Source organism: Pagrus pagrus, assembly GCF_965226575.1.
Source record: "Pagrus pagrus genome assembly, chromosome: 14".
Taxonomy (NCBI): Eukaryota; Metazoa; Chordata; class Actinopteri; order Spariformes; family Sparidae; genus Pagrus; species Pagrus pagrus.
Window position 1 is genome coordinate 23,888,761 of NC_140198.1, and position 23,343 is coordinate 23,912,103.

The 23,343-nt window shown below is 40.6% G+C and overlaps 3 protein-coding genes across 3 annotated transcripts; 2 read left to right on the forward strand and 1 right to left on the reverse strand.

Moving 5' to 3' along the window:
* The first annotated feature begins 399 nt into the window (after positions 1–399).
* Positions 400–9,785, forward strand: ei24 (EI24 autophagy associated transmembrane protein). The gene is made up of 11 exons (XM_084373345.1): positions 400–511; positions 1,641–1,777; positions 3,484–3,629; positions 4,314–4,374; positions 4,856–4,922; positions 5,015–5,139; positions 6,088–6,207; positions 6,744–6,855; positions 6,946–7,057; positions 8,201–8,275; positions 8,374–9,785. The coding sequence occupies exons 2-11, from the start codon at positions 1,736–1,738 to the stop codon at positions 8,534–8,536; spliced, it is 1,023 nt and encodes a 340-aa protein (XP_084229471.1). The 5' UTR covers positions 400–511; positions 1,641–1,735; the 3' UTR covers positions 8,537–9,785.
* Positions 9,786–10,613: 828 nt separating this feature from the next.
* Positions 10,614–18,510, forward strand: stt3a (STT3 oligosaccharyltransferase complex catalytic subunit A). The gene is made up of 18 exons (XM_084374515.1): positions 10,614–10,682; positions 11,455–11,575; positions 11,666–11,726; positions 11,822–11,943; positions 12,123–12,268; positions 13,747–13,837; positions 13,923–14,029; positions 14,113–14,277; positions 14,983–15,163; positions 15,316–15,471; positions 15,611–15,702; positions 15,942–16,097; positions 16,740–16,928; positions 17,058–17,174; positions 17,255–17,357; positions 17,496–17,684; positions 17,794–17,909; positions 18,118–18,510. The coding sequence occupies exons 2-18, from the start codon at positions 11,488–11,490 to the stop codon at positions 18,154–18,156; spliced, it is 2,118 nt and encodes a 705-aa protein (XP_084230641.1). The 5' UTR covers positions 10,614–10,682; positions 11,455–11,487; the 3' UTR covers positions 18,157–18,510.
* Positions 18,511–19,094: 584 nt separating this feature from the next.
* On the reverse strand, positions 19,095–22,744 carry LOC311269951 (uncharacterized protein). Its single transcript, XM_084374516.1, has 7 exons — positions 22,458–22,744; positions 22,091–22,157; positions 21,115–21,965; positions 20,687–21,023; positions 20,536–20,596; positions 19,910–20,195; positions 19,095–19,747 (listed from the first exon to the last, which is right to left on the reverse strand). Exons 2-7 carry the CDS (start codon positions 22,124–22,126, stop codon positions 19,483–19,485), a joined length of 1,836 nt encoding a protein of 611 aa, XP_084230642.1. The 5' UTR covers positions 22,127–22,157; positions 22,458–22,744; the 3' UTR covers positions 19,095–19,482.
* Between the last annotated feature and the right edge of the window lie 599 nt (positions 22,745–23,343).

Here is a 23,343-nt window from a genome sequence, read left to right on the forward strand (position 1 = left end):
TGCTTGATTGTAATATTGATTTGTTAAAACATCTAGTTGATTTTATTTTGAAAAACAATCGTACAGTAATCATATATTTTTATTTTACTAAATCTAAATATAGCCAACAGGTCTAAATTTAGTCTGGATTGTTAAATTGACCCACATGTGACCACAAATATTATGGAAGTGCATAACAAAGTATCACAAATGCCACTGCTGAGGAAATAATACATTCTTAACTGAATTTATATTAAGTAATATAATATAATCACACTCAAATACATTAATGTCCTTAATACGCCATATATATAACAGTTTTGTGGTAGTGTCCCTACATGAGTTTTTACGTTTCCCTTCAGCTCCCAATAAGGCGGACTACACTTCCCATGATGCTTTCGCAGTCGGAGCTTGCGCAATATGTTTTCCACGGCCCTGGCTGCTGGTGCTGTCTGTTTGGTGTTGTTGTCACATTAAAGGGGCAAAAGAAAGAACTGACCAAGTTAATATATCCCTGAGCCTGTCGCATGAGGTAAGGACGACACCTCGGTTAACTGAGTGCTCTGTCTCTGACTTTACACGCTTGTTGAGGTGTTGTCTTGACGGGAAACACAACAGTTAAATTAGTTGTTCAGCGTTAACAGTTCTAGCTAGCTAGCAACACAGAGAAACAAGCTAACAGAGCACTAAAGAAAACAACGAAAGTCAAAGATTCTGAGACCAGGGGCAGCGTGTTGAATTGACAAGCTACATAGTGAGGGGTCTTCAAGTATGAAATTGTTAAGACTTTTCGGCAGGCCAGAGGGAGAGACAGCTAACACTGACTGTACGCTATCACATATTTGAGCTAACACTGAGTCAGCTCGCTAACGTTAACTTACAAAAACAGTATCACCAAAAGACACTGGCGGAATAAATTAAGGTGTCTCTTTCACCTTGTTACAGAAGTTGAATAATTGACAGAGACTCGGTCCGTTTGAGAATAAGACATTTGATGTGTGCAGCTAACGTTACCATGCTGACAAGTTCATGGGTTTAGCTATTGTAAACAAGTCAGACAATAGCAGCATTTATTAAACGAACATTAGCATTAGTTATGTTTTCCTAATTTCAGTTAGGTTAATAGGCTATTGACATCGGATCCTATTGAACCCCCATTTTCTACACTATCAATGAAGTTGGTAACTAGTTTGTGTCCTGTTTTTCTACATGTGATCTATTTTGCATTTTACTTTTCTGAAATGTAATGGGCTGCATCTAGTGTTGAGAGTATCGTGCCCAGGACAAAGGGAAGATTTGTTCAGATCAGAAACATGTTAAAGGAGGACAACACAATTAGCATAACTTTTTTTATGAAGAGGGGTTGATGTGGTAATTCGATTGGGAGTTTTTGAAACAAAATCATATCATATCTGAATCAGCACAAAATGGCTACCTAATATACCCAGTACAGAAAAAGATGTGAAACAGATGTTTGATATTGCTGTCCTAAGGCCAGATGTGTTTTTGTCACACATGTGAAGACTGTCATTGTTCTTTGAAAAAATAAAAGCAATCTAATACTGGTATGATGCTCATTCTGCATTTTATAGGTTATTATACATTTCTGGAAAGAGTTTAACTCTCTGGCTCTTGTCCTGACTTGTTTTGGGTTGTTGCAGGTTACTTGGTGAGCACCTCCCTGCCATGAGAGCTGACCACCAGGTCACCACCCCCCCCTCCTTCTGCAGTTGATGGATCTGCAGCTGGTCCAGAGATGACAGACAGCGTCAGGGCCTTCCTCCGCAATGTTGCGACGGTCAGCACACATACAAACTGTACTCAAACATAAGCTATACCACGAGGCCCAAGGGTGTAGTTCCTTGAGAGTGAAACCGATATCTGCTTTCAAGCTAATGGACCTGTTCACTTTTATTTTGAAACAGCAGGCTCGCTGGCCACTTTTTCAGGTACACCTATTTTATAAGGTGTAATATTGTGTCATGTATGGTGTTATATTTTGCCAACCGCATTTATGTAGATGAGGTGGGCAAAATATAATAAAATAACACCTTTCAATATTAAGCAGTCCAGTACAACACCACCACCCACTATGACCTCAATAATAAAAATAAAGTAGAATTATCAAATTTCTGACATTGTCAACAAAAACTAAAAGTTTACACGCTTTGTTAAGGTTGAACTCAGCAGAGCTGTTGTATTGATTTGGATTACATGAGATTGTACAGGTGTACCTGAAGTAGGCAGCAAGTTTAGTAGGTGTATTTGTTGTTTAGCTAGGCAGCTTAAAGACTGTGATTATGACACAGTGGTATGTATCCTAACAATTCTAAATACAGGGAGATGCTAAAAATTTTTGACACACTTAATTCCCATACAGTCAAGAATACAGGCGGCATATGTTCAGAACTAGCTTAACATATATTTGTGGTGTCATGAAAAATTCTCAACAAAAAATGAACATCACATTCTCAGATAAATGTTTGACGTATGAACGGCAAATGTTAACGGACAGATCCTGTAGATGCACAGGTTTTGTGTACATTTGTTGAGAATGGTTGAACAATTTCTGTTTATTACCTTGAACTTTATCAGCTTGAATGTAGGCTGGCTGTACTCCAAGAGAGTCCAAAGACAATGTTGATCTTTGGAATAATTACAAGTAAATAAAAAGAGATGATAGTTTCTGTGTTTAAGGACAGTGTTTATTTACAGCAGCCTCTAGTTGTTTGATTCAGAATAACTTTCGACGTTGCTTGAGCTAAAATGAGTTAGCTGGCAACATCTGTTAGCAAATGTACATAAATAGAGACATTATTATATAAAAAGTGTCAGGAAATAAAAGTGTAATTGGGAAATGTCATGATAAAATAAAAACACAAATTTCACAGGTGGCTTTTTGAAATAAAAATGTCCGTTTCACAATTTATTGTTTTGTTTATATATTTTACACAATGTGTTCGTATGATTATTTGTTTCATAACTACTTATTTTTTAAAAATATTTATTTTGTATTGAACACATCTGGACTCCACACCATCCATCTTACAGCATACAAGAGCTATTGATCAATATAAGGCCAGTCAGCTTGATTAAAAATTGGATTTCTGCATAATAGCCTGTCATTATCCAGCCTCCATTATCCACCTCTGATATGATGGAGGCTTCTCCCATAAATAATTGATATGGGTGTTTTTAATGTTACATTTCAGAAGGTTGGATGAAGGAAAGACCTTCAGTTAGATGTTATTCTTATCGTGAATATATCACAAAGCCTCTGTGTGGTCTACATGCTGGTTCAGAGGGTATTCCAGTGTGACAAGAAGAAAAAAATTAAACCGAAAAATAAAACACTGACCTGTGGTCATTGGATGGGATCCAGCTTTAAATTTGTGTGTTCAACAAGCACTTATTGAGACATTTCAGAGCTCCATTACAGAGCTCATTTTTACAAGTTTGAAAGAAACACCGTCATTGTATTCTCTCTTGGTCTGTGCTCTCTAGGGGATCAAGGACTCCATATTGGGGATTGGAACAATCTCCAAGCTGGATGCCCGCATCCAGCAGAAAAGGGAAGAGCAGCGGAGGAGAAGGGCCAGTGGGGCCCTGGCACAGAGACGGGCACAGAGTGAGGAGCGCAAACCGGACAAGTAGGCCAGAACTAAAGCTGCATATTTGGGTTGCAATGCTCCTGATTTTCTTCCTTAGCCAGAGTCGCATATGCTCATGGATGATACTTTTATATGCCTGATGTATTAGCAGCTATTCTGAAAAAGCTGGGAATGTAACTCCTCCAGAGACGATCCTCTTTGTAACACTCTTTGTGCATCTCCCATGCTGTGCATTTACAACAAGCTCCACCAAACAAATGGATATATTTACCTTAAGATAAGAAATGGTTAGGGTATTTTTCTGCTAATCCTAGCAAAAGAGCAGGATTATACACAGCTTAAAAGTAATTGCTTGAACTCGGGTCAACAAAATCCCCTGAGCATGCCTTTTGGCTCTTTGCTGAGGTAAACAAGAAGTGGTTAGACACTGTTCTGTATTTTCAGACCACTGTTGATAATGAAAATAACACATTACATAAGTTGTTTATTTGAAGCAGTTCTGGATCTATACAGCTCTAATATCTCCTCATTTAAAGTTACCTGACATATTTGTCTGTTTGTTTGACTAAGATACACTGTTCCAAATTCTTTCGCTCTGCAAAAAGAGACATGCTTAAAGCGTTCCTGCGTTTGACTCTGGTTAAGTAAGAAAAGTAAAATTAAAGTGTAACTGGTCTGCCGTTTTATTACAGTGATGGATGCTGTCATCATTTTCTCTTTCAGTGACCCCAAAGTAGCCAGCAGGATTTTTCAGTGCTGTGCCTGGAATGGAGGAGTGTTCTGGGTAAGATATTTGATTGATACAGTACAGCCTCATCACTTACACATCACTGAAGATTTTACCACTAGAAGTTTGCAGTTTCTATGATAATACTGCGTCTGGATGAGTTTAGCCATGAGTTGTCCCAAACTTCTCTTTTAGCTTCAATACAATTTTAGGAATAACCCCTTCTTGTAGTTGTCAGCTAAAGAAATAATCAACTCTGCTGTTCCCATGTTGTGTGGCCTTAATGACCTCTGTCCTGAATCCTGTGGGAGATTTTTGCAGTTCCCAAAACATCTTGAGATTATATAAATGCAAAGCCACCAGTGGTTTCATAGTTTTTTTATTTAATTTTCATTTCCTTATTTTGTATTTTTAAGGTTGATTTATCCTTTAAATGTCCATAAATCCATCAAAGCCAAATATACATTTTTGAAAACCCTGTTGTGTGTGGAGGCACCAGTTGAAAAGTAACTGTAACATTTAATTTTTCTCTCTCCAGCTCAGTCTGTTTCTCTTCTACCGGGTGTTTATCCCACTGCTGCAGACTCTCACAGCAAAAATCATCGGTATGTATGTCTATGTGACTGTTAGTGAATGCGTGGCAGGTTCTCTGGCTTGTGACAGGGAGCAGTCTCTCAAAGTGCATTTATTGCTGCAGGTGACCCCTCCCTCCATGGCAGTGTGTGGTCCTGGTTGGAGTTCATCCTGACCTCCGTCTTCAGTGCTCTCTGGGTTCTCCCCCTGTTCGTCCTCAGCAAGATAGTCAATGCCATCTGGTTCCAGGTAAGACCCTGCTCTGCTAGGCTGCAATGATGTGATGACAGAACAGGTGGCTGTTTTACAATCTATGCAGTTATCCCATCACACAGTTAGACATCACAATCACAGTTGCAGCCTATTCAGGTTCTTAAATGGCTTTTGTGACGTGCTGTAACTGGCTGCATTAATGTTTTGTATTTTACTGTCAGTGGAGTTGTTGTTATAGAGTTGCAGTACAATACAGCTGGTGTCCAAAAAAGACAAAAAGCCAGTTCTGCATCTCCGATACGTTGTATTTCAAGTACATCCTTTCTGTGTAATGTTGCAAACTGATCATTTATCATCAAACGGGTAAATATCCTGCAGGTATAGATCATCTTTTATCAGAGTGTCTGCAGGTCCTTAATGGTGCACTATTAAACTTGTTTTTAGCCCGTCCTCATCAGGAAAACACCCATAATGTAAACAAATACAAGTTTAAACATATGGCTTAAAGTAGGCTTACATCTAAAGCTATTGTTAGCTCTGTCCCTTTTTTGTATACAGGCCTGTAAAAAAGTTGCATAGTGTACTTTTCAAGAAGTTGTAAAATGTCTTTAATTCAATTTTATAGTGTAAATATTATGCATTGATCTATGAAGTTGAATTTGTGAGGGCTTTTGTTACGAAACATCTGCAGGCACAGTGTTGGAATTAGCATGAAATTCTAACTTGTTGCCTGAAGCAGATTGTTGGAAACTATTTAGGACTTTTCTCAGTGCTGTTTTGTCAGAGCATCTGTTCCTAATAGTACGAAATACCTTAAAATATTGTCATTAAAGTAATTTCATTACACAAAACAATAGTCATACAATCTTGGCATCACAAAGCAAAATACAATTGTGTACCCAATTCCTGCTGTTGCTTTGTTGCACTGACTACACTGACACAGATACAGAATTGAGTTATTATTGTTGTTGTTCTCTGTTACAGGATATAGCTGACTTAGCATTTGAAGTGTCTGGATGTAAAGCACAGCCGTTCCCCAGTGTCAGTAAGATCATCGCAGACATGCTCTTTAACCTTCTCCTCCAGGCACTCTTCCTCATTCAGGTACATTCTTACTGACTAGTACTGTTGGTTTTCTTTATTTAAAAATAATGTTCCTGTCTTTGTTTCTCTGTATCAGGACTAGAAAACAACACTATAGTGCTTATACCCAGAACTCTTCTATGTGGTTGTCTTCAGTCGTCACACAGTGGTTTGAGGTGAACAGCTGCTGCTGTGAAGGCCCAGATTCACCAAATGAGCAAATTTTATAGTCACAAAGTCTTGCCATTCATAAACCCTGCGCAATGACGCCATATTGCACTTTGCACAAAGAGTTTGGTCATTCAGAATGGCTGCTTCATTCCCAGAATCTCAAGTCAATTCAGAGAAAGTTCAAAGACCTCTTTAAAAGTTTCTTTGTTCCAGAAACTTTAAAGAGGTCTGTTGGTACTTGTTTCGATGATTTTTTGCACCACTAATTGATCTGCATTCATTTCAACCAAATAATGTAATATTTCTAAAACTCCCTCGGCTGAAGCAAATGATGAAATTGCACGTCTCTCTCCTTGTTGAATCTAATTGTCCTGTCTATTTTCTAGGGTATGATTGTTAGCCTCTTCCCCATCGATGCCATTGGACAGATGGTTAGCCTCCTTCACATGTCTCTGCTCTACTCCTTGTACTGCTTTGAGTATCGCTGGTTCAACCATGGTGAGTCACTCACATTACATTGTACACCCAAAATGAATAATGTGGATTGGATGGAGAACTCAAATCTGTGGTTGTTTATGTTTGTTAAAGGTATCGAGATGCATCAACGGCTGTCCAATATTGAGAGAAACTGGCCCTATTACTTCGGCTTCGGTTTGCCCATGGCTCTGCTGACCGCCCTGCCCTCCTCTTACATCATCAGGTCACACTTCTCATTCTTGATTAGACTGATGGTTTTTACACATTATTTTCACAGAAATGGTTACTTTGTGACACATTGTACTTAATCAGCTCTAGTTAACTCCAAAATAATTTTATGTGTTGTGACATAATTCATAGGGATGAATGATTTATGAAAATTTTGCAAAGCATCTGTAACAAATTAAGAAATTGCATTTTTATTCTTACATACCAGCGATAGTCATGCCTGGAGACATTATGTTTTCAGATGGCCCGTCCGTAGGTCTCATTCTAGTGGATGTACTATCCCAGAAATACCTTTAGGGAATTTCGTCTAATTTGGTACAAATATCAACTTTGTACCAAAGTACTAAACGTAGTACTTTGTACTAATACTCAACGATGACCTGATTAGATTTTAGTGGTTAAGGGTCACTGTGACCTGACAAAACACCCCATAACCCAAGAAATCATACACTAAAATTCACAAGTGATGACATTTTATATCAAAAAGGTCAAAGGTCAGCTTCACTGTGACATCATAATGTTTTGCCATTATTCAACACCATAACTCGGGAACAGAAGGGGACATTGTGAACATATTTAGGTCAGATACTGAATTTGTGACACTAATCTTGGGTGCCCACTTTGAAACTGCTGATTGCAGAGATCTCTTGTGCTGCTGGGTTGAACGTGTGTGAAGCATTCATGTCTAAGACTTTGTAGCTTCTCTATGTTCTCTCAGCATCAGCTTTATCGGCCAGGCATGTAAACACATTCTTCTAATTCTAGTTTGGTGTATGCATTTTTCTGTCTGTGTCCTCAGTTAGAAAGCAAAAATAGTGAAATAGAGGGACTTTTACTTCATTCTTGATCATTGGGAACAGTGTATATAACAAATAATGTCAATTTATGACCTCAAACCTATGAGAATCTATAAAACAAACAAAACAAAAAAGAATCCTCAACCTTCTCTAGGGTCACAACCTGTCTCAAGTCAAAAAGGCTTTTCTGTCTGAGAAAAGTCATGAAATGGATTAAAATATGTTTCATTCTCTGGTTAGTAGGGCTTAGAAGTTTGACTTAGAAGTAAAATGTTGGAGGACTGTTATCCTTTGCTGCATTTACTGTATGTAACTTTTTTTGGTTCTTCTTTTCTACCCAGTGGCTGCTTGTTCTCCATCCTCTTCCCTCTATTCATCATCAGCGCTAATGAGGCCAAGACGCCAACAAAGCTGTAGTGAGTGTGAAATAAAGACAGCTATTTTTCTTGCAAAACAGTTCCTTTGAATGCACGAGTCGCCGATCATCACACTTCTGTGTTTTCCACTCTTTCAGCCACTTCCAGCTGCGTCTCTTCTCCCTCGTTGTGCTGATCAGCAACAAGCTTTTCCACAAGACGGTCCACCTTCAGTCCTCCTTGACGTCGTCCGTCTCCTCAGAGAGGCTGTCCTCCCCCCACACCTCTCCCACCCGCCAGAGACCTCTGCCCACCCAGTGATGGAGCCATGTGAAGGAGATAAAAAAGCAGTCACTCGGTGTGATTTCCCTTAATGAAGATGATGTGCGGTTTAGGACGAAAGGGTTTACATGTTTTTATCTAATCTCTGGCCCTTTAGTTCTTTATTTGCAGCACCCACCAGACACATTTTAGTGTGACACACAAATCGACTGCCCTGTGCCTCACACTCAAACACATTATATACTCGGCTCTTGACTTGTTTTCTTTTGTGAATTTTCTTTCATTTTTTTTTTTTTGTATAATGTGCCATTTGAGTGACTCTCCTTTTAATAAATTACAGCACAAGAAATCATGTAGTTTCGATATGTTTAAGCAAACTTGTGACTAGAGAAGGATTTTTAACTTTGAAGGGGCTTGTTTGCATTCAGGAAAAGGAAAGCACAGTTTTGTTTTACCTACACTACATGTTTTCTTGAAGTTGCAAGTCACATTCCTTCCTCACAGATTGAATGCTTTCTTGCACATGGATATGAAAGCGTCATAGCCGTTCCCAGGAGTAACCTTGCATAGTTCAAAGGGAGGCTTTTTAATCCTATAAAAGCTTTGTTGATAGTAGAATATACAGTTCAAGAGCTGCTAAAAAAAGGATTGGTCACCTTAGTCATGGAAACCAAATAACAAAGTCACTCTTGTTTTGTGTGGGCTAAACCTTTGCTTGGTGTCTCATCCACATTAATATCTCACTCCACTGTCTGATGAGATGTACGTGTTGCAAACATGAGGTGACACCAGCAAAGGAAAAGCTGCCTAAGCATTTTCAGTCTGTGTGAATTTAGTAGGTGATAGGTGAGATGACACTGCCAAACTGCTGCATCTATGTTTTGTTTGTTTCACATAAACCACTGCAATACTAAGCTCTGTAATAAAGGAAAGAGTTACATAGAAGTTTTAATGAATGGTTGATCAGCCTTGACACAGTTGCTCTATTTTCCCCCAGAGAGCAGACGCAAAAACAGATCATCGGCTGTTTGGTTTTTGTGCTGTATATAAACTGTTAATACATCCTGAATGTTCAACCAGGAACCCACCACCATGCAGCGACCCCAGTCACCGACCTTTTCTCTCACACATTAGAGCTCATGACCATGAGGAGGGGTCATGATTTTGAAACCGTGTGCAATTATTGTAAGAAGAGCTTAGTGTTTGTGCAGACTGATATATGTGAGTGAGGTTTTGTAAAAGTAATACGTCTAATTTCAATAAAATTGGTCAGTATTCATTATTTTGATCACTGCGTTCAGGGTTTTGCTGTTGTGATGAATGTCTGAGGACTATACAGGACTTTTGAAACTCAATAGTGGATCAAGACAGAGTTGGTCTGAGACCTCACGTTGTAAAGCTATTAAACCACCATGTTTTAGCTGCAGAGGAAAGTGTATGTGGCATATCCCTGATTTTAATAAATGTGTGCCATCCAATATAATAATAGAGATGGGTTAAAATAAGCAGATACCTTGGGTGTGCAATCCTCACTGCGTAGTAAGGACTGTATGTATAGAAGCAGTAAACCACTGAGAAATTAACTTATGGTGAATTTTATCATGATCACTTGAGAAGACGATATGGCCTGGATCTGGATCTGATCTGAACCCACAGACAGCACATTGCTTCTTTTTGCAAATTAATAACCATAATGATGCTACAGATGTGTTACTATTTTCTCTCAACTCAGACTTTACTTTGAGCAACACATTTTCTTTTTTCTTCCATTTCTAAACAGAAGACAGAATAATGAAGGAAAAGCTAAGACTACACACTTTCTATCCCTATACAGACCTGTATACTGTCCTCTAGATTATAAAATGTTTGTTTTATACTATTAAACCTACTGTAAATGTTAACGTCTCATAGTTGGTTGCACCACTTAAACTATTTAAGTGTATTCTAGTTTTACACCAGTAGGGGCCGACATGCTGCCTTCCTTCACTAAGGACACGTCACTACACTACAGCGGCAAGGTAAGGTACCAAATTTGATTGACAGCCAAAGAACCAATCGGATTCATGTGAGATTACTATTGACTGACGTTCAACCAATAAACGCTCTCCCTGGCGTGGTTTTGGGCGGGTCTAAGTCACGGTGAAGGTTGTGTGTGAATAGTGTATGAGTAACAGGAGCAGAGCGGGTGAGTCTTTCTGAACATCAAATATTAAAGCTTTAAGCTTATTTAGGAGCGATATTTTTTATTTGAGGCTGTTGTCCTGCTGTCAGTCGTGAAGGAGTCATTGATGTTTTCAAAATAAATCAGAAAAGAAGCGCGGGGTCAGGGTGTTCATTTTACAGCAGCTAGCTAGTTAGCCTCGCTAGCTAGCTACTTACACACTTTTAACCTATGGAAGCAGCATCAACAGTAGCCGGCCTGATGCTGACTAGCTAAAAGATGCTGTCTAGTCTATCACAATACTTGCATTCAGTGTAAACGTGCACTAGATGCGTGTTTATATCTAGTTAACAAATATTAGCTGCTGTTCATTTCCTTGCCCTGTGATGTTAGAAAGGTTGGTTTACTGTCAGTACTTGCAGGGCTCAGTGCCTTCAAAGTTAGCATTAATTAGAGCTCTTGGAGGAATGTGTTTTCGCTTAGTACAAACATGCAAAATCTGAAGAAGACGAGCATGAATCCTTGCAGAAGTTTTCCACTGTGGGTGCTTCCTGGTTCCTGACGCCACATCATAGTGCGTGGCCTTATCTGGTTGGGCTGGACATGGAAGTTGACTCTTAACAGTTGGGAGACTGTGATTTCCTCCCCCCGCCCGAGTGTCTGGCTTGCTTAAAACGCGACAGTGAATAAAGTATTATCTTATAATTATTTTTTCTAAAACTGAAACTTATATTAGGCAGTGTAGAGCTTGTCTCCTCCTGTTTGTTCCTCACAGTCCTTGCCTTCCTCTCATCAGGTAGTACGGTGAGCTGTCCCTAAACTCGCCAAAATGACCAAGCTGGGCTTCCTGCGTTTGTCCTATGAGAAACAGGACACGCTGCTGAAGCTGCTCATCCTGTCCATGGCTGCTGTCCTCTGTGAGTCCACTACTTCATCAATCCATCAATCAATCAAATACTAAATACACACTGAGCGCATTGATCCATGTCCTTTTCCTCCCTCTTCAGCCTTCTCCACCAGACTCTTTTCCGTCTTGAGGTTTGAAAGTGTCATCCACGAGTTCGATCCGTAAGTGCTTCTTCTGTCATGGTTATTGTCAAGCATTGTTAAAAGACTTCCCTCCCTAAAACAATGCCTCACCTTCGCCTTCATCTCACCTTCAGGTACTTCAACTACCGTACGACCCGCTTCCTGGCAGAAGAAGGATTTTATAAGTTTCACAACTGGTTTGATGACAGGGCATGGTATCCTCTCGGGAGGATCATTGGTGGCACCATTTATCCAGGTAGGAATTAGAGAAAAGTTATTAGAGAGCTGTACAAGTAGATGAGTGTGAGGATATAAACTTTATACTGTGTTGTGTGAGGTTCAGAAGAGAAATGTCGGTGTGCTTCATGTTTACAGTCGGCCTTTATCGGCACTAATGCACCTCTTGTCTCGTCGCCCTCTGCTCTCTCTCAACAGGACTGATGATCACCTCTGCCGTCCTGTACCACGTCCTACACTTTTTCCACATCACCATTGACATCCGTAATGTCTGCGTCTTCCTGGCTCCGTTGTTCTCCTCCTTTACAGCCATAGTGACCTACCACTTCACTAAGGAGCTGAAGGTAAAACACATAATATGATATAAAACAAATTCTATGTAAGGTTATAAACTCTTAATAAAACGCAAATCTGTTTTTCTTTAAAGGGGCACTCACTCACTTAGCTTTGCACTTTAATTAATTTAAAGGACTTATAACAGTCAGATTAAATGGAGTAAATCAGAGCTACTTTTTGTTCCTTGTGGGGGTTAAGCTCCAAAAACACTGGATCCTACACCTCTAATTACGTTACTCAATAGTGTCTCTATTTAGGCCCAATGCCGTGTACGTGAAGGGTTTCCCGCTTGAAAAATTGTTGGGCCCGGTGGCCAGTAACTTGTGACGGGGGGCCGATGTGGTGGCCTGGCGAGGGCTGGCAGTCAAGTGTCTTTTTTGATGGGGGGCCCAGTGCAGGCTTTAAATGTTGAGCTGGTGAGCTTTTCAACTATGACATGTTTATTACATATGTTGCCAATTGGGTTGCCTCCTATAACTGTAGTTTAAAAAACATCCTCAAAATTAGGCCTCGGATGGTAAGATTATCTCCTGATTCGATACTGTCACAATATTTTGATGCTAATTTGATTCAGAATCTCGATTGAAAACTGATTCTCCATTGAATGATTTGAGCAGCGGGCACAATTTTTTGGTCTTCAGTTGACTGCTTGCCAAGCCATTCACTGGTGTCCTCGGTCCACTGAAATACAATAAGAAACTTAACTGCTTAATTAAACAGCTAAATGCTTGTTTGACAATAACAAACTGAGGGGGACGTTGGGTGCTCAGCTGTGTTGTTATTAACATCAAGGCTCCAGCAGTGGAGAGCAGCCTCACAGCTACACTGTGACGCTGAAAGGGTGTAGAAATATCTGAACACAAAGTTATTTTCTTCACCTCATAGTGGATTTAAGTTGTTCAAGTTCTGCAGCGTGTGTTGGTCAGCTGGTCTCGTTTGTTATTGCCGAAGTTTGTGGCTCCATTAAGTATACAAGAAACGGCATACAAAGTTCATATTACACTTCACATTCATTGTAAAGGTAATTATTCATTAAATTCAAACATGCTGCTTTGTTTGCCTTTCAGAAGATGAATTGCATGATAATTCTTGCATGTGCTCGCTGTATATTGTCCGGGTGCTGCACTCCCTCACAATTGAGTTCCACCTTTTTGTTCCATCATCACATTATTAAACAACATTTAAAAATGGCCTGCCAGGAGGGTCAACTTAGGCCGGATGGGATGCCGGGCTGGCATTACACTGGTGGAGACCCTGACATGCCCACGTCTTTTTTATGAGGCTTCTGTTAAATATTTGTTGTGTCTCAAGCAATGTCTGAGATGACCCTGATGACATCATCAGGGTTACTTTCAGTCTCAAAAATGTTCCCTTCACTGCCACAGAAAAATGGATTGCACAACTGACTTTAGCTGTTGACTGAATAAGAATGTTGTGCACAAGTTTAATATACCCAGTTGCAACTAAATAATGTTTGTCTGTGTAGGATGCAGGTGCTGGGCTCCTGGCTGCTGCCATGATTGCAGTGGTGCCTGGTTACATCTCTCGTTCTGTCGCCGGCTCCTATGATAACGAAGGTATAGCCCTGATCTGCATAATGACGTTATTTGAAGAAAATATCACTAAATGATTGTTAATGAAATCCCCCCTTGTCTTACTCAGGTATTGCCATCTTCTGCATGCTGCTGACCTATTACATGTGGATTAAGGCTGTCAAAACAGGCTCTGTGTACTGGTCATCCATATGTGCACTGGCCTACTTCTACATGGTAAGGAGATTTAAAAGAGTACATGTTCTACTGAATTACCTCTGAGTTTATGGAGGTCCTGATTAGGTGTTGTTTGTATCTAGGTTTCCTCCTGGGGTGGCTACGTGTTCCTGATCAACCTTATCCCCCTCCACGTCCTGGTCCTGATGCTCACAGGACGATTCTCTCACCGCATCTACGTGGCTTACTGCACAGTGTACTGCCTGGGCACCATCCTCTCCATGCAGATCTCTTTTGTTGGTTTCCAGGTAAGGTGAAAAAGCACTGTCATGCCTTGGCTAATAGACAAATTGTCCAGAAAATATTTTTTTTTTTACAACGAAAAACTAATGATGCATTCATTTTGAAATTCTGTGTTTTAAAATAAAAATTTGGCCAAGGCTTTTTGGTGATATTTCAATCATACAAATTTAAGAAACAGCCATTGATATAACCTTCTTTCACATGAAAAAAAAGTAACTGCTTCAGAAGTCCACTATACAACTACCTACTCAATGAGAAGAGGTTTTAGTAGTAGCTACATAGCCTTACAAATTAACAGCTGATAAATCTGTGCATTCCTAGAAAAAAGATTGTTAAGATCAAAATTAGAGGTGCAACAATTAGTCGAATAATTGATTAGTCAGTCTAAAGAAAATGAAACGCCAGCTAATCGATTAATGGTTTCAGTCATTTTTCAAGCCAAAATGTTGCTGGTTCCAGCTTCTTAAATGTGAGGATTTGATGCTTAGGGTTAGGGCTCTGGGAAATGTGATGAAAATTTCAATTCAATTTTAATGATGTATAGACTAAGTGATTATTCCATCAATCTTGCATAATGCATAATCCTTAGTTGTAGCCCTAGTCAAAATATCATCATGGCCAAAGGAGATACACCAGTCAGTGTCTTGTGTTAAACTCTGCTCTGCTACACAAAGTTCACCTCCCTGTCTCGCTCTTCTCTCGTATCTTAGCCGGTGCAGTCATCAGAGCACATGGCAGCATTTGGTGTGTTCGGCTTGTGCCAGATTCATGCCTTTGTGGACTACCTGCGCAGCAAGCTCAACGCCCAGCAGTTTGAGGTGCTGTTCAAGAGTGTCATCTCCCTGGTGGGCTTCATCCTGCTGTCTGTTGGCACCGTTCTCATGCTGACTGGTAAGATGTAGTAGATGTATTGGGAAAGGGCAACGTAGTGGATGGAAAAATATTTTTTAAAATGTCTCCTTCCCCATCTTCTTCTTTCCTTTTGTGAGAAACTGATTTGAAGTTCTCTTGCTCGTCACTTACCAAAAGTATATTTCCCTCAGGTAAAATCTCTCCGTGGACTGGTCGTTTCTACTCCCTGCTGGATCCCTCCTATGCCAAGAACAACATTCCCATCATCGCCTCTGTCTCTGAGCATCAGCCCACAACCTGGTCCTCATACTACTTTGATCTTCAGCTGCTGGTCTTCATGTTCCCAGGCAAGTGCACACTCAGCAGAAACACACAGTAACAACAGGTTTATACTGTGATCATGCTACTTTTTATACAAATGAAGCACACAGCTCAGTGTATCCTATTTGAGATTTTGACTGACAGTTACCTTTCCTCTCCTCACAGTTGGTCTTTACTACTGCTTCAACAACCTGTCAGACGCCAGGATCTTCATCATCATGTATGGAGTCACCAGCATGTACTTCTCAGCTGTCATGGTACGTCCTGTATAGAGCTACATGTACGTCTCAAAGGTCTCTGAGGAAAGCCGTTGATCTGTTTACTTTTAGGGTTTGTCACATTTGAACAGTGTCACCAGAAGAAGACACATTATTAAGACACAGCATTAAACATAACAGAAGTAAATGGAAAACATGAATTTATATTTTGAAAGTGAAATTGTACCTACTTTCTACATCACATGGGTTAATGTACTGCTCGTTCGTTGCCTCCTCAGGTGCGTCTGATGTTGGTTCTGGCTCCAGTCATGTGCATCCTGTCAGGCATTGGCGTGTCCCAGGTGCTCACCACTTACATGAAGAATTTGGACGTCAGCCGGCCAGACAAGAAGAGCAAGAAGCAGCAGGACTCCACCTACCCCATCAAAAATGAGGTAGGAGGTCTGAGAGACTGGTTCAGTGTGTCAGTGTTGTTATAGCTGTTAAAGCTGTCATCTACAGTTTGTCGACACTTTATGTGCATGGTTTGACATGAAACATCATTGGATTCAAACTGGTTGGACCTCATCTTACAGCAGGAGGCATGATGTACATTATCTAGTATTTACATATGGTTTCAGACACAACAAATATATTTAGTGCCTCCTCTGGTCTAGTGCTGTCTACACTGGTAGAAATGCCAGAAGTACTATACTTCAGTATTTCAATTTCATGCTACTTTTTACTTCTACTTCATTGTATTTCAGAGGAAAATATTGTCCTTTTTACTGCAACACAATTTCAGATAAAGATTTTACATTTAAAAAAAGATATATGATATGATATATATATATATGATAAGCTTTAAAAATATAAGGCATTGTTACAGAGGCTCACAAATTCTGCTCGTGGCCCCCTTAAAAAGCAGAGTCTAGTTTGGCTCCTTGTAACCTCTTGTATGTTTCTGAGTTGGTCCACCAAAGAGACTTTCGCCCTCTAAATGTCTAAGATGGTTTGATTAACTGTTTTAAATTAATTACCAAAGAGGCAACTTATCCGAAAACCTGATGACATCCTGTGTTGTATATTCCTACCAGGTTGCCAGTGGGATGATTCTGGTCATGGCCTTCTTCCTCATTACATACACCTTCCACTCTACCTGGGTGACCAGCGAAGCCTACTCCTCTCCCTCGATTGTCTTATCGGCCCGTGGAGGTGACGGCAGCCGCATCATCTTCGACGACTTCAGAGAGGCCTACTACTGGCTCCGCCACAACACTCCTGAGGTCAGTCAAACCCAAAAAAATGCAGAATAAGTAAAGTAGTTCTCACGAGTTGTTAAATATGGTTCTGAATGCTCTGAAGACAGACTGTTGCTTCCATTCAGTTAACTGAGATTTATTTTGTGTTTCCAGGATGCCAAAGTCATGTCGTGGTGGGATTACGGCTATCAGATAACTGCCATGGCGAATCGAACCATTTTAGTGGACAACAACACGTGGAACAACACACACATCTCCAGAGTTGGACAGGTGAGGTGGGGACCTTTGGGCCAGGGTGATCATGTTGCTAAAGTGCTGCTGTGATGACTGGGCTGTTGTTTGTTCTGTAGGCAATGGCATCCACAGAAGAGCGAGCCTATGAGATCATGAGGGAGCTGGATGTCAGTTATGTCCTGGTCATCTTTGGAGGCCTGACGGGCTATTCTTCAGATGGTACGTCCCCAAGTATCAGTAGAGGGAGTCAGCTCGACTATAGACAAATTCCCACAAAAGATTTTTTATTACAGAGTTTAGAAATTTAATAGACAAGGGACCACCTCTCTAATTTGTTTATCTTTGTCCTCATTACAGACATCAATAAGTTCCTGTGGATGGTCCGTATTGGGGGAAGCACAGACACAGGCAAGCACATCAAGGAGCACGACTACTACACCCCCACTGGAGAGTTCAGAGTGGACCGTGAGGGCTCACCTGTCCTGCTCAACTGCCTCATGTACAAGATGTGCTACTACCGCTTCGGCCAAGTCTACACAGAGGCCAGTAAGTGACTCTGCAGCTTAGTGTGATCTGTATCCTCATGTATAATGTGTTTACTTCAACTTCAGCCTTTTGTACTGTATTTCTGATGATTTTATAATGTCCTTTGCAGAGCGCCCACCTGGTTATGACCGAGTGAGGAATGCTGAGATTGGGAACAAAGACTTCGAACTGGATGTGTTGGAGGAGGCCTACACAACAGAGCACTGGCTGGTTAGGATATACAAGGTAAATGGCTAAATTACTCTCTTTACCCTGTTCTTTTAGAAGTCTTAACAGTCTGAGGATTGTTTGAAACCCAAAGTGGTTTACCGGTGAACTTGAGATCTTCAGGAATGTATGGCATACATTTGAAATCAGACTGGTGTGGTGACAGACTAGTCTGTCAATTTGACTTCATGAACTAAGTCTTGTGTTCCTTTTTTTTTTTCTTTAGGTCAAAGATCTGGACAACCGGGGTCTTTCAAGGACATAAAACCTTCAGACAGCAGTGGAAAACAGCCTTTTAGCGCACAGCACTGAACACCTTCCCCTGTGGTCTGCAGATGAGTGGGGGGAAAAAAAGAGTACTTTTTATACTTTTGTTTAGGGGAAGAAAATTGCATCAAAGAGATTTTTTTTTTTCTTTTTTGTGGATGATTTTCATTTTGTTTATTTTGTTATAATGAAACGTCTCATCTGGGATCAGAGGGAGCTGGTGTCAAAACGTCCAGTCTGATATCAGGAAGTTGAATTTTCCATGAAGCGGTCACAAGAAAGCAGTGTTCATTTGAGAGCGCTTTGGATTTTTACAATGTGGTCAATTAAAGTGGGGTTAAATGTGAACAAATGGTGGTCTGTCTTTCTTTCCTCACAAAAGACATAAAATATACCGAGACATTTGATGTGGGGCCTACATAAAGTTGATCTACACAAGGCAGTTCAACTCACATTAAGGAAATAAAAATTGTACATATAAAAAACTAAATATATATTAAAAACTGGACCAAGAACCTTCATAATGAAGGTAAAGTAGATTCCAGTGTTTTTGATGTCATCTGATGATTTATTTGCATCATGGTCACCACACTTGTTACTCAAATTCAGTCACTGTATTCCTAAAATGTACTTTGATTATTCATGTGATGTTAGTGGATCTTAACACTCATGTGACCAGTGTTGTCACACGTACAGTATGTAGGTGGTATTAGTGCCTGACCGATATCTGCCTGTATGTTGACCGATATGAAAACTTTTCACAGAAAAACATCCTTGGGGTGATTTAAATTATTTACATTTCCACTGATCATTTTAGACAATAAGGGTTGTTCATCTTTAAAATATCCCACCGGTTAAATGTTTGTCACAAGAGTTTATCACAACTGAGGGATCACTGCAAAATAAAAATAAATAGAACATGTATATCAGCCAATATCCATAGCAGAATCATTTAATGCCCCAATATCAGCCCTGGGGATTTCATATTGGTCAGGCTCTCAGCTGTAGGTAAAAATGGAGTTAAGACTTTGTTTTATCAAATTTAGTATGAAAGCATTTTAAGATATGGCAGTATTTTTTTATTGTAGTGCATTTGGCAATACATGTCAACTTAGTATTAAAATGAGTGTTAAGAGGAAAGTATATACATTCAGAACAGAAAAGAATAAGCAAACAAAAATTGAATCTCTTCCGCAAAAAATGGTAGAACAGTAAAGTCTTTGCTCCGATACATTCAGATTAGTAAAACCATTTAAAAGGTAATATAAAGTGTCCATTATATCCAGCCCAACATTTTTTTTTTTAACAGTGAACACAGATCTCCTCACAGTCTGGGCTGGTCTGGCAGATCTTCCATAAGAGCAGGATTTTTTCTACAGATGTAGGCGTTGGGACTGTCATCCAGCTTCACCAGCTCAGCCAGAGACGACACGCAGGGATCGTGGTCGAGGAGCATCGTGGGCAGGCGGGAGGATTTGCGCTCGATGCGGCAGGAACGGCGCACTGGTGTCAGAAACTTCAGATCTTTGATGTTGCTCTTTCTCCTGGATGCACTCCTGCTGACATCATCTTCGATTGTCTTCTTGACACTGAACAAGGGATATTTGAAGGTAAAAATCATGTTACGTGAAAATAAATTACTTTGCGACTATTCAATTCATGCTTTAATAAAGAAATCATTTAATAATGAAACCATTTACTGAAAGGGGAGAAAAATAAATAAATAGTACTATAACAGTTGATGGACTCACCTTTGCAGGTATGGTGTAGTCTTCACACTGTACTTTACTACTGAAGCATCCTCCATCTCTGGTGTGGTCTCCATCACACACTCATCATCACTTTCTACTTCCTCATCATCCGTCTCCTCTCCCTGATCATCATTTTCTTCTACTTCATCCTTCACTTGCTCAGCCTTTGGTTGCTTGCTGACATCCTCAGACATTTTATTCTTCAGCTCCTCTTTTTCACATTCATCCTTAGGCTTGCCATCCATCACTTCGATATCATTGCACACATCTGTCACCTGTGAAAGCTCTAATGGAAACAAAAATGACAAGAGTGCTGGTGTGAACAGAAGTGTCTCCATTCAGTGCAACAACAAAGGCAGTTAGAATTATTACCATCATCCTTAGACTAGAAATGCCAGTGACCTGAGTAGAGCTGTAACATTTAGTCGATTACTCGATCAAAAGAAAATTAGTTGCCAGCTACCTTAATAACTGATTAAACCTAATTTTCCAAATATTTCTGGCAGAAATGTCAAACATTTGCTGGTCACAGCCTTATTTTTATTAAGAACAACCTAACTGCACTGAATTCAACAAAATGCACCACTCCAAACAAAATCATAGTGGACAGACAAAAGTGAACGTACCGTCGTAACAGCTTGAGGGAGTTGCCATGGCTTCCAAAGCATCACACAGATTCACAACAATCTGTCGAAATGAAAACAAAGAAGAGAACATGATTTATCACTGCGAAGGTAATATTTATTTTAAAAAAGCCACAGAAGCCTGTTTCCTTACATCTTCCACTCCTTCCTGTGGGATAACAGGCAGATCTGCATCAGAGTTCTCAAGCAGGTCCAGGGTAGTGTTTATGATCGCTGGAGTCTGGCTGTGTGTTGTCAGCTCTGCTCCCTGTGTATCTGCACAGAGAGCAGCAGCAGCAGAGTCAGGCTTGTGTGCTTCCCCACTGGGTTCAGGTTCAGGTACAGGGTTGCACTGTACAGCTGGCTGACACTGTGGTTTGAGGTCAGCTTTAGGTTTTGCACAGACTTTGGTTTTTGGGGGTGCTGCTGCGGTCGGAGCTGGTCTCTTTAAAGCTTTGCCCTTGGAAGCTAGCCAGCCAGCCAGTTTTGCTCTGCAGGGGGAGCACAAAACATATTTGAACATTTCTGAAGCACAGTAACATCCAGGCAAACATCAAGCATGTATGTATTAAAAAATGTTACCTTCTTTCCTCGGCACTCTCCATGGTGAATCTGTACTGGCTGAGGGTGCTTGTGGCAGGAGGTTTGCTGAGGGTGCTTGTGACAGGAGGTTTGCTGACCTTCTTGTCCGTCACTGGGATCTTTGGCTTTGAGTTCTGAGTCCCACCTCTCTTGGTGAAAGCCACATTAGTGTTTCTGGTGGTGGTACTGGTGAGTGTTGAAGGGACGGTTCTGGCAGGAGGGCGAGCAGAGTAAAACCCAGCAGGAGGACGGCTAGTGACAGCGGGCTTGGACATCTGAGCAGGTCTATCCAACACTGACTTGGGCCTCGTCTGTGTGGGTTTTTGTGTGCCATGGCCAGGAAGGTCTGCTACAGATTTTGACCTAATTTTTGTCACATGCCCAACCCTTTGGCTCTCTGTTTTGGGAGCTGATGGTTTGGGATACGCCCCATCCAAACTGGCACTTGACTTCCAAATGGATCCAATCTTTGACTGGACAATCTTGCCTTTGTACATGCCGGGGGCAGATTTAGACGATGTCACCGCAGCTGGTGGCTTTGGAGCCTCTGCAACTATTTTCTTGTCTTTTACAGCCTTTTCTGTGAGGAAGGCCCGGCTATGCGTTTGTCGTTGTTGGATATCTGTAGCAACTGCTCCTTTCCCATCTCTCTGCACAGTCTTGACCTTTTTCAGAGCCTCACCAGATGTTGACCTCGTTTCTGCCGGTTTGGCCTTGGCTTTAAGGGGACCATTTTTTGCCATGGTTTCTTCTTTTTCGTTGCCTTTCAGTTGGAAGGGAACAGTGGTTGTTTTACCACTTTTGATAAAGGACTTGCTCCCATGCGCTGGCTGAGCATTTTCCTTGTTTCCCTGGTACAATCACAACAAAATTACCATTAGGTAGGCTGAAGTTGGGCTAATAATAAACTCTGAATAAAACTTAGTTACAAGTCAACACAACAGGAAAAGTAGTTCACTTGATAATGTTAACTTACTCTGTTGTGGTGCCGTCTTGAAACTGCGACGTCCATTCTGAAGCCTCAATGATGTCAACTCTGGTTTCTGGAAGGCGAACAAATGACTGCAGTGAATAACTTATGTCAATCGTCTTTCGTGCTAAATTTAAAAATATTAAAGCAGTTGGACACGTTATGTTGTTGAATAGCAAGGAGACATTCATATGAACACGCGTTGTCTTAAATTCAATGGTCTGGCGTAACAAACGTTAGCTGACATGGGGGATAAAAACGAATAAACGTTACTTTAGCGGGCCGTTACGCGTAAGCTGTATATAATGGGCGTTATTTCCGTTAAAGTGTGCTGACCTATATTTAAATAAAATCAAAATGAACGATAACTTACCCTGCTGCTGTAATGTGTTGCTCAAAACGAGGAGAACGAACCAGCAACAACTCTGTAGCACAACACGTCTCCTCCTCTCTGCGGAAAAACCAACCGATTTGACTTGGCGCTGCTGCGGTGCAATTGGTCCTGCTACTCTCGCGAGAAAAGAAATCAACCAATAGGGTGTCTCAAAACTAAGAGCGAGAATTGAAGGCGACTAACTGCATTCTGCGCTCACTCGTGTCACCACTTCTGTTTGAATGTTTGAACCTAAATAGGATTCCTCTTCTACCGGTCCATCACAGAGCTACACGCCCACCACAGCCCTGACAGCCACTGAAAAACAAAACAAACAAAACTGTGGTTACTTCTGAGTTACTGTTACTGTCAGGAAATATTACATATTTATATGAGGTTGATAGAAAGCAGCTGTGACTGTACAAATTATTATTGCACACCTGGGCTCTATCGGCCAGTCCAACTAAATCCAACTAAATCTGGAAGATAAAATCCAAATGCTTGCGTTTCAATGATGATGATAATGATGACAATACGTGCTATAATTAACGCCTTTGTGTGTCATTTTTTATGAAGGGGACTTCACAATACGCATAACAATTTGGTTTGAATAAGTTTTAACATGCCCTGGCATGTTTTCAACCTATGGGCTTTGAACAGTGCGCAGAGGATTATGGGAAAGAGGCGAAGCGCGCGGGTTGATGCCTGTTGATGATGCATGTCATGCACGTTGTTAAATTCATCAAGCTCAACACAATCTTACCAACAAGCAAGCCTTCAAAATAAAATCAACATTAAAAAAAAAGTTTTATCTTGGACTTTTAGGAACAAGTGTACTGAGAATGACTGTGTAGTCGATTGTTATGTGGATCACGTTATTGCATGT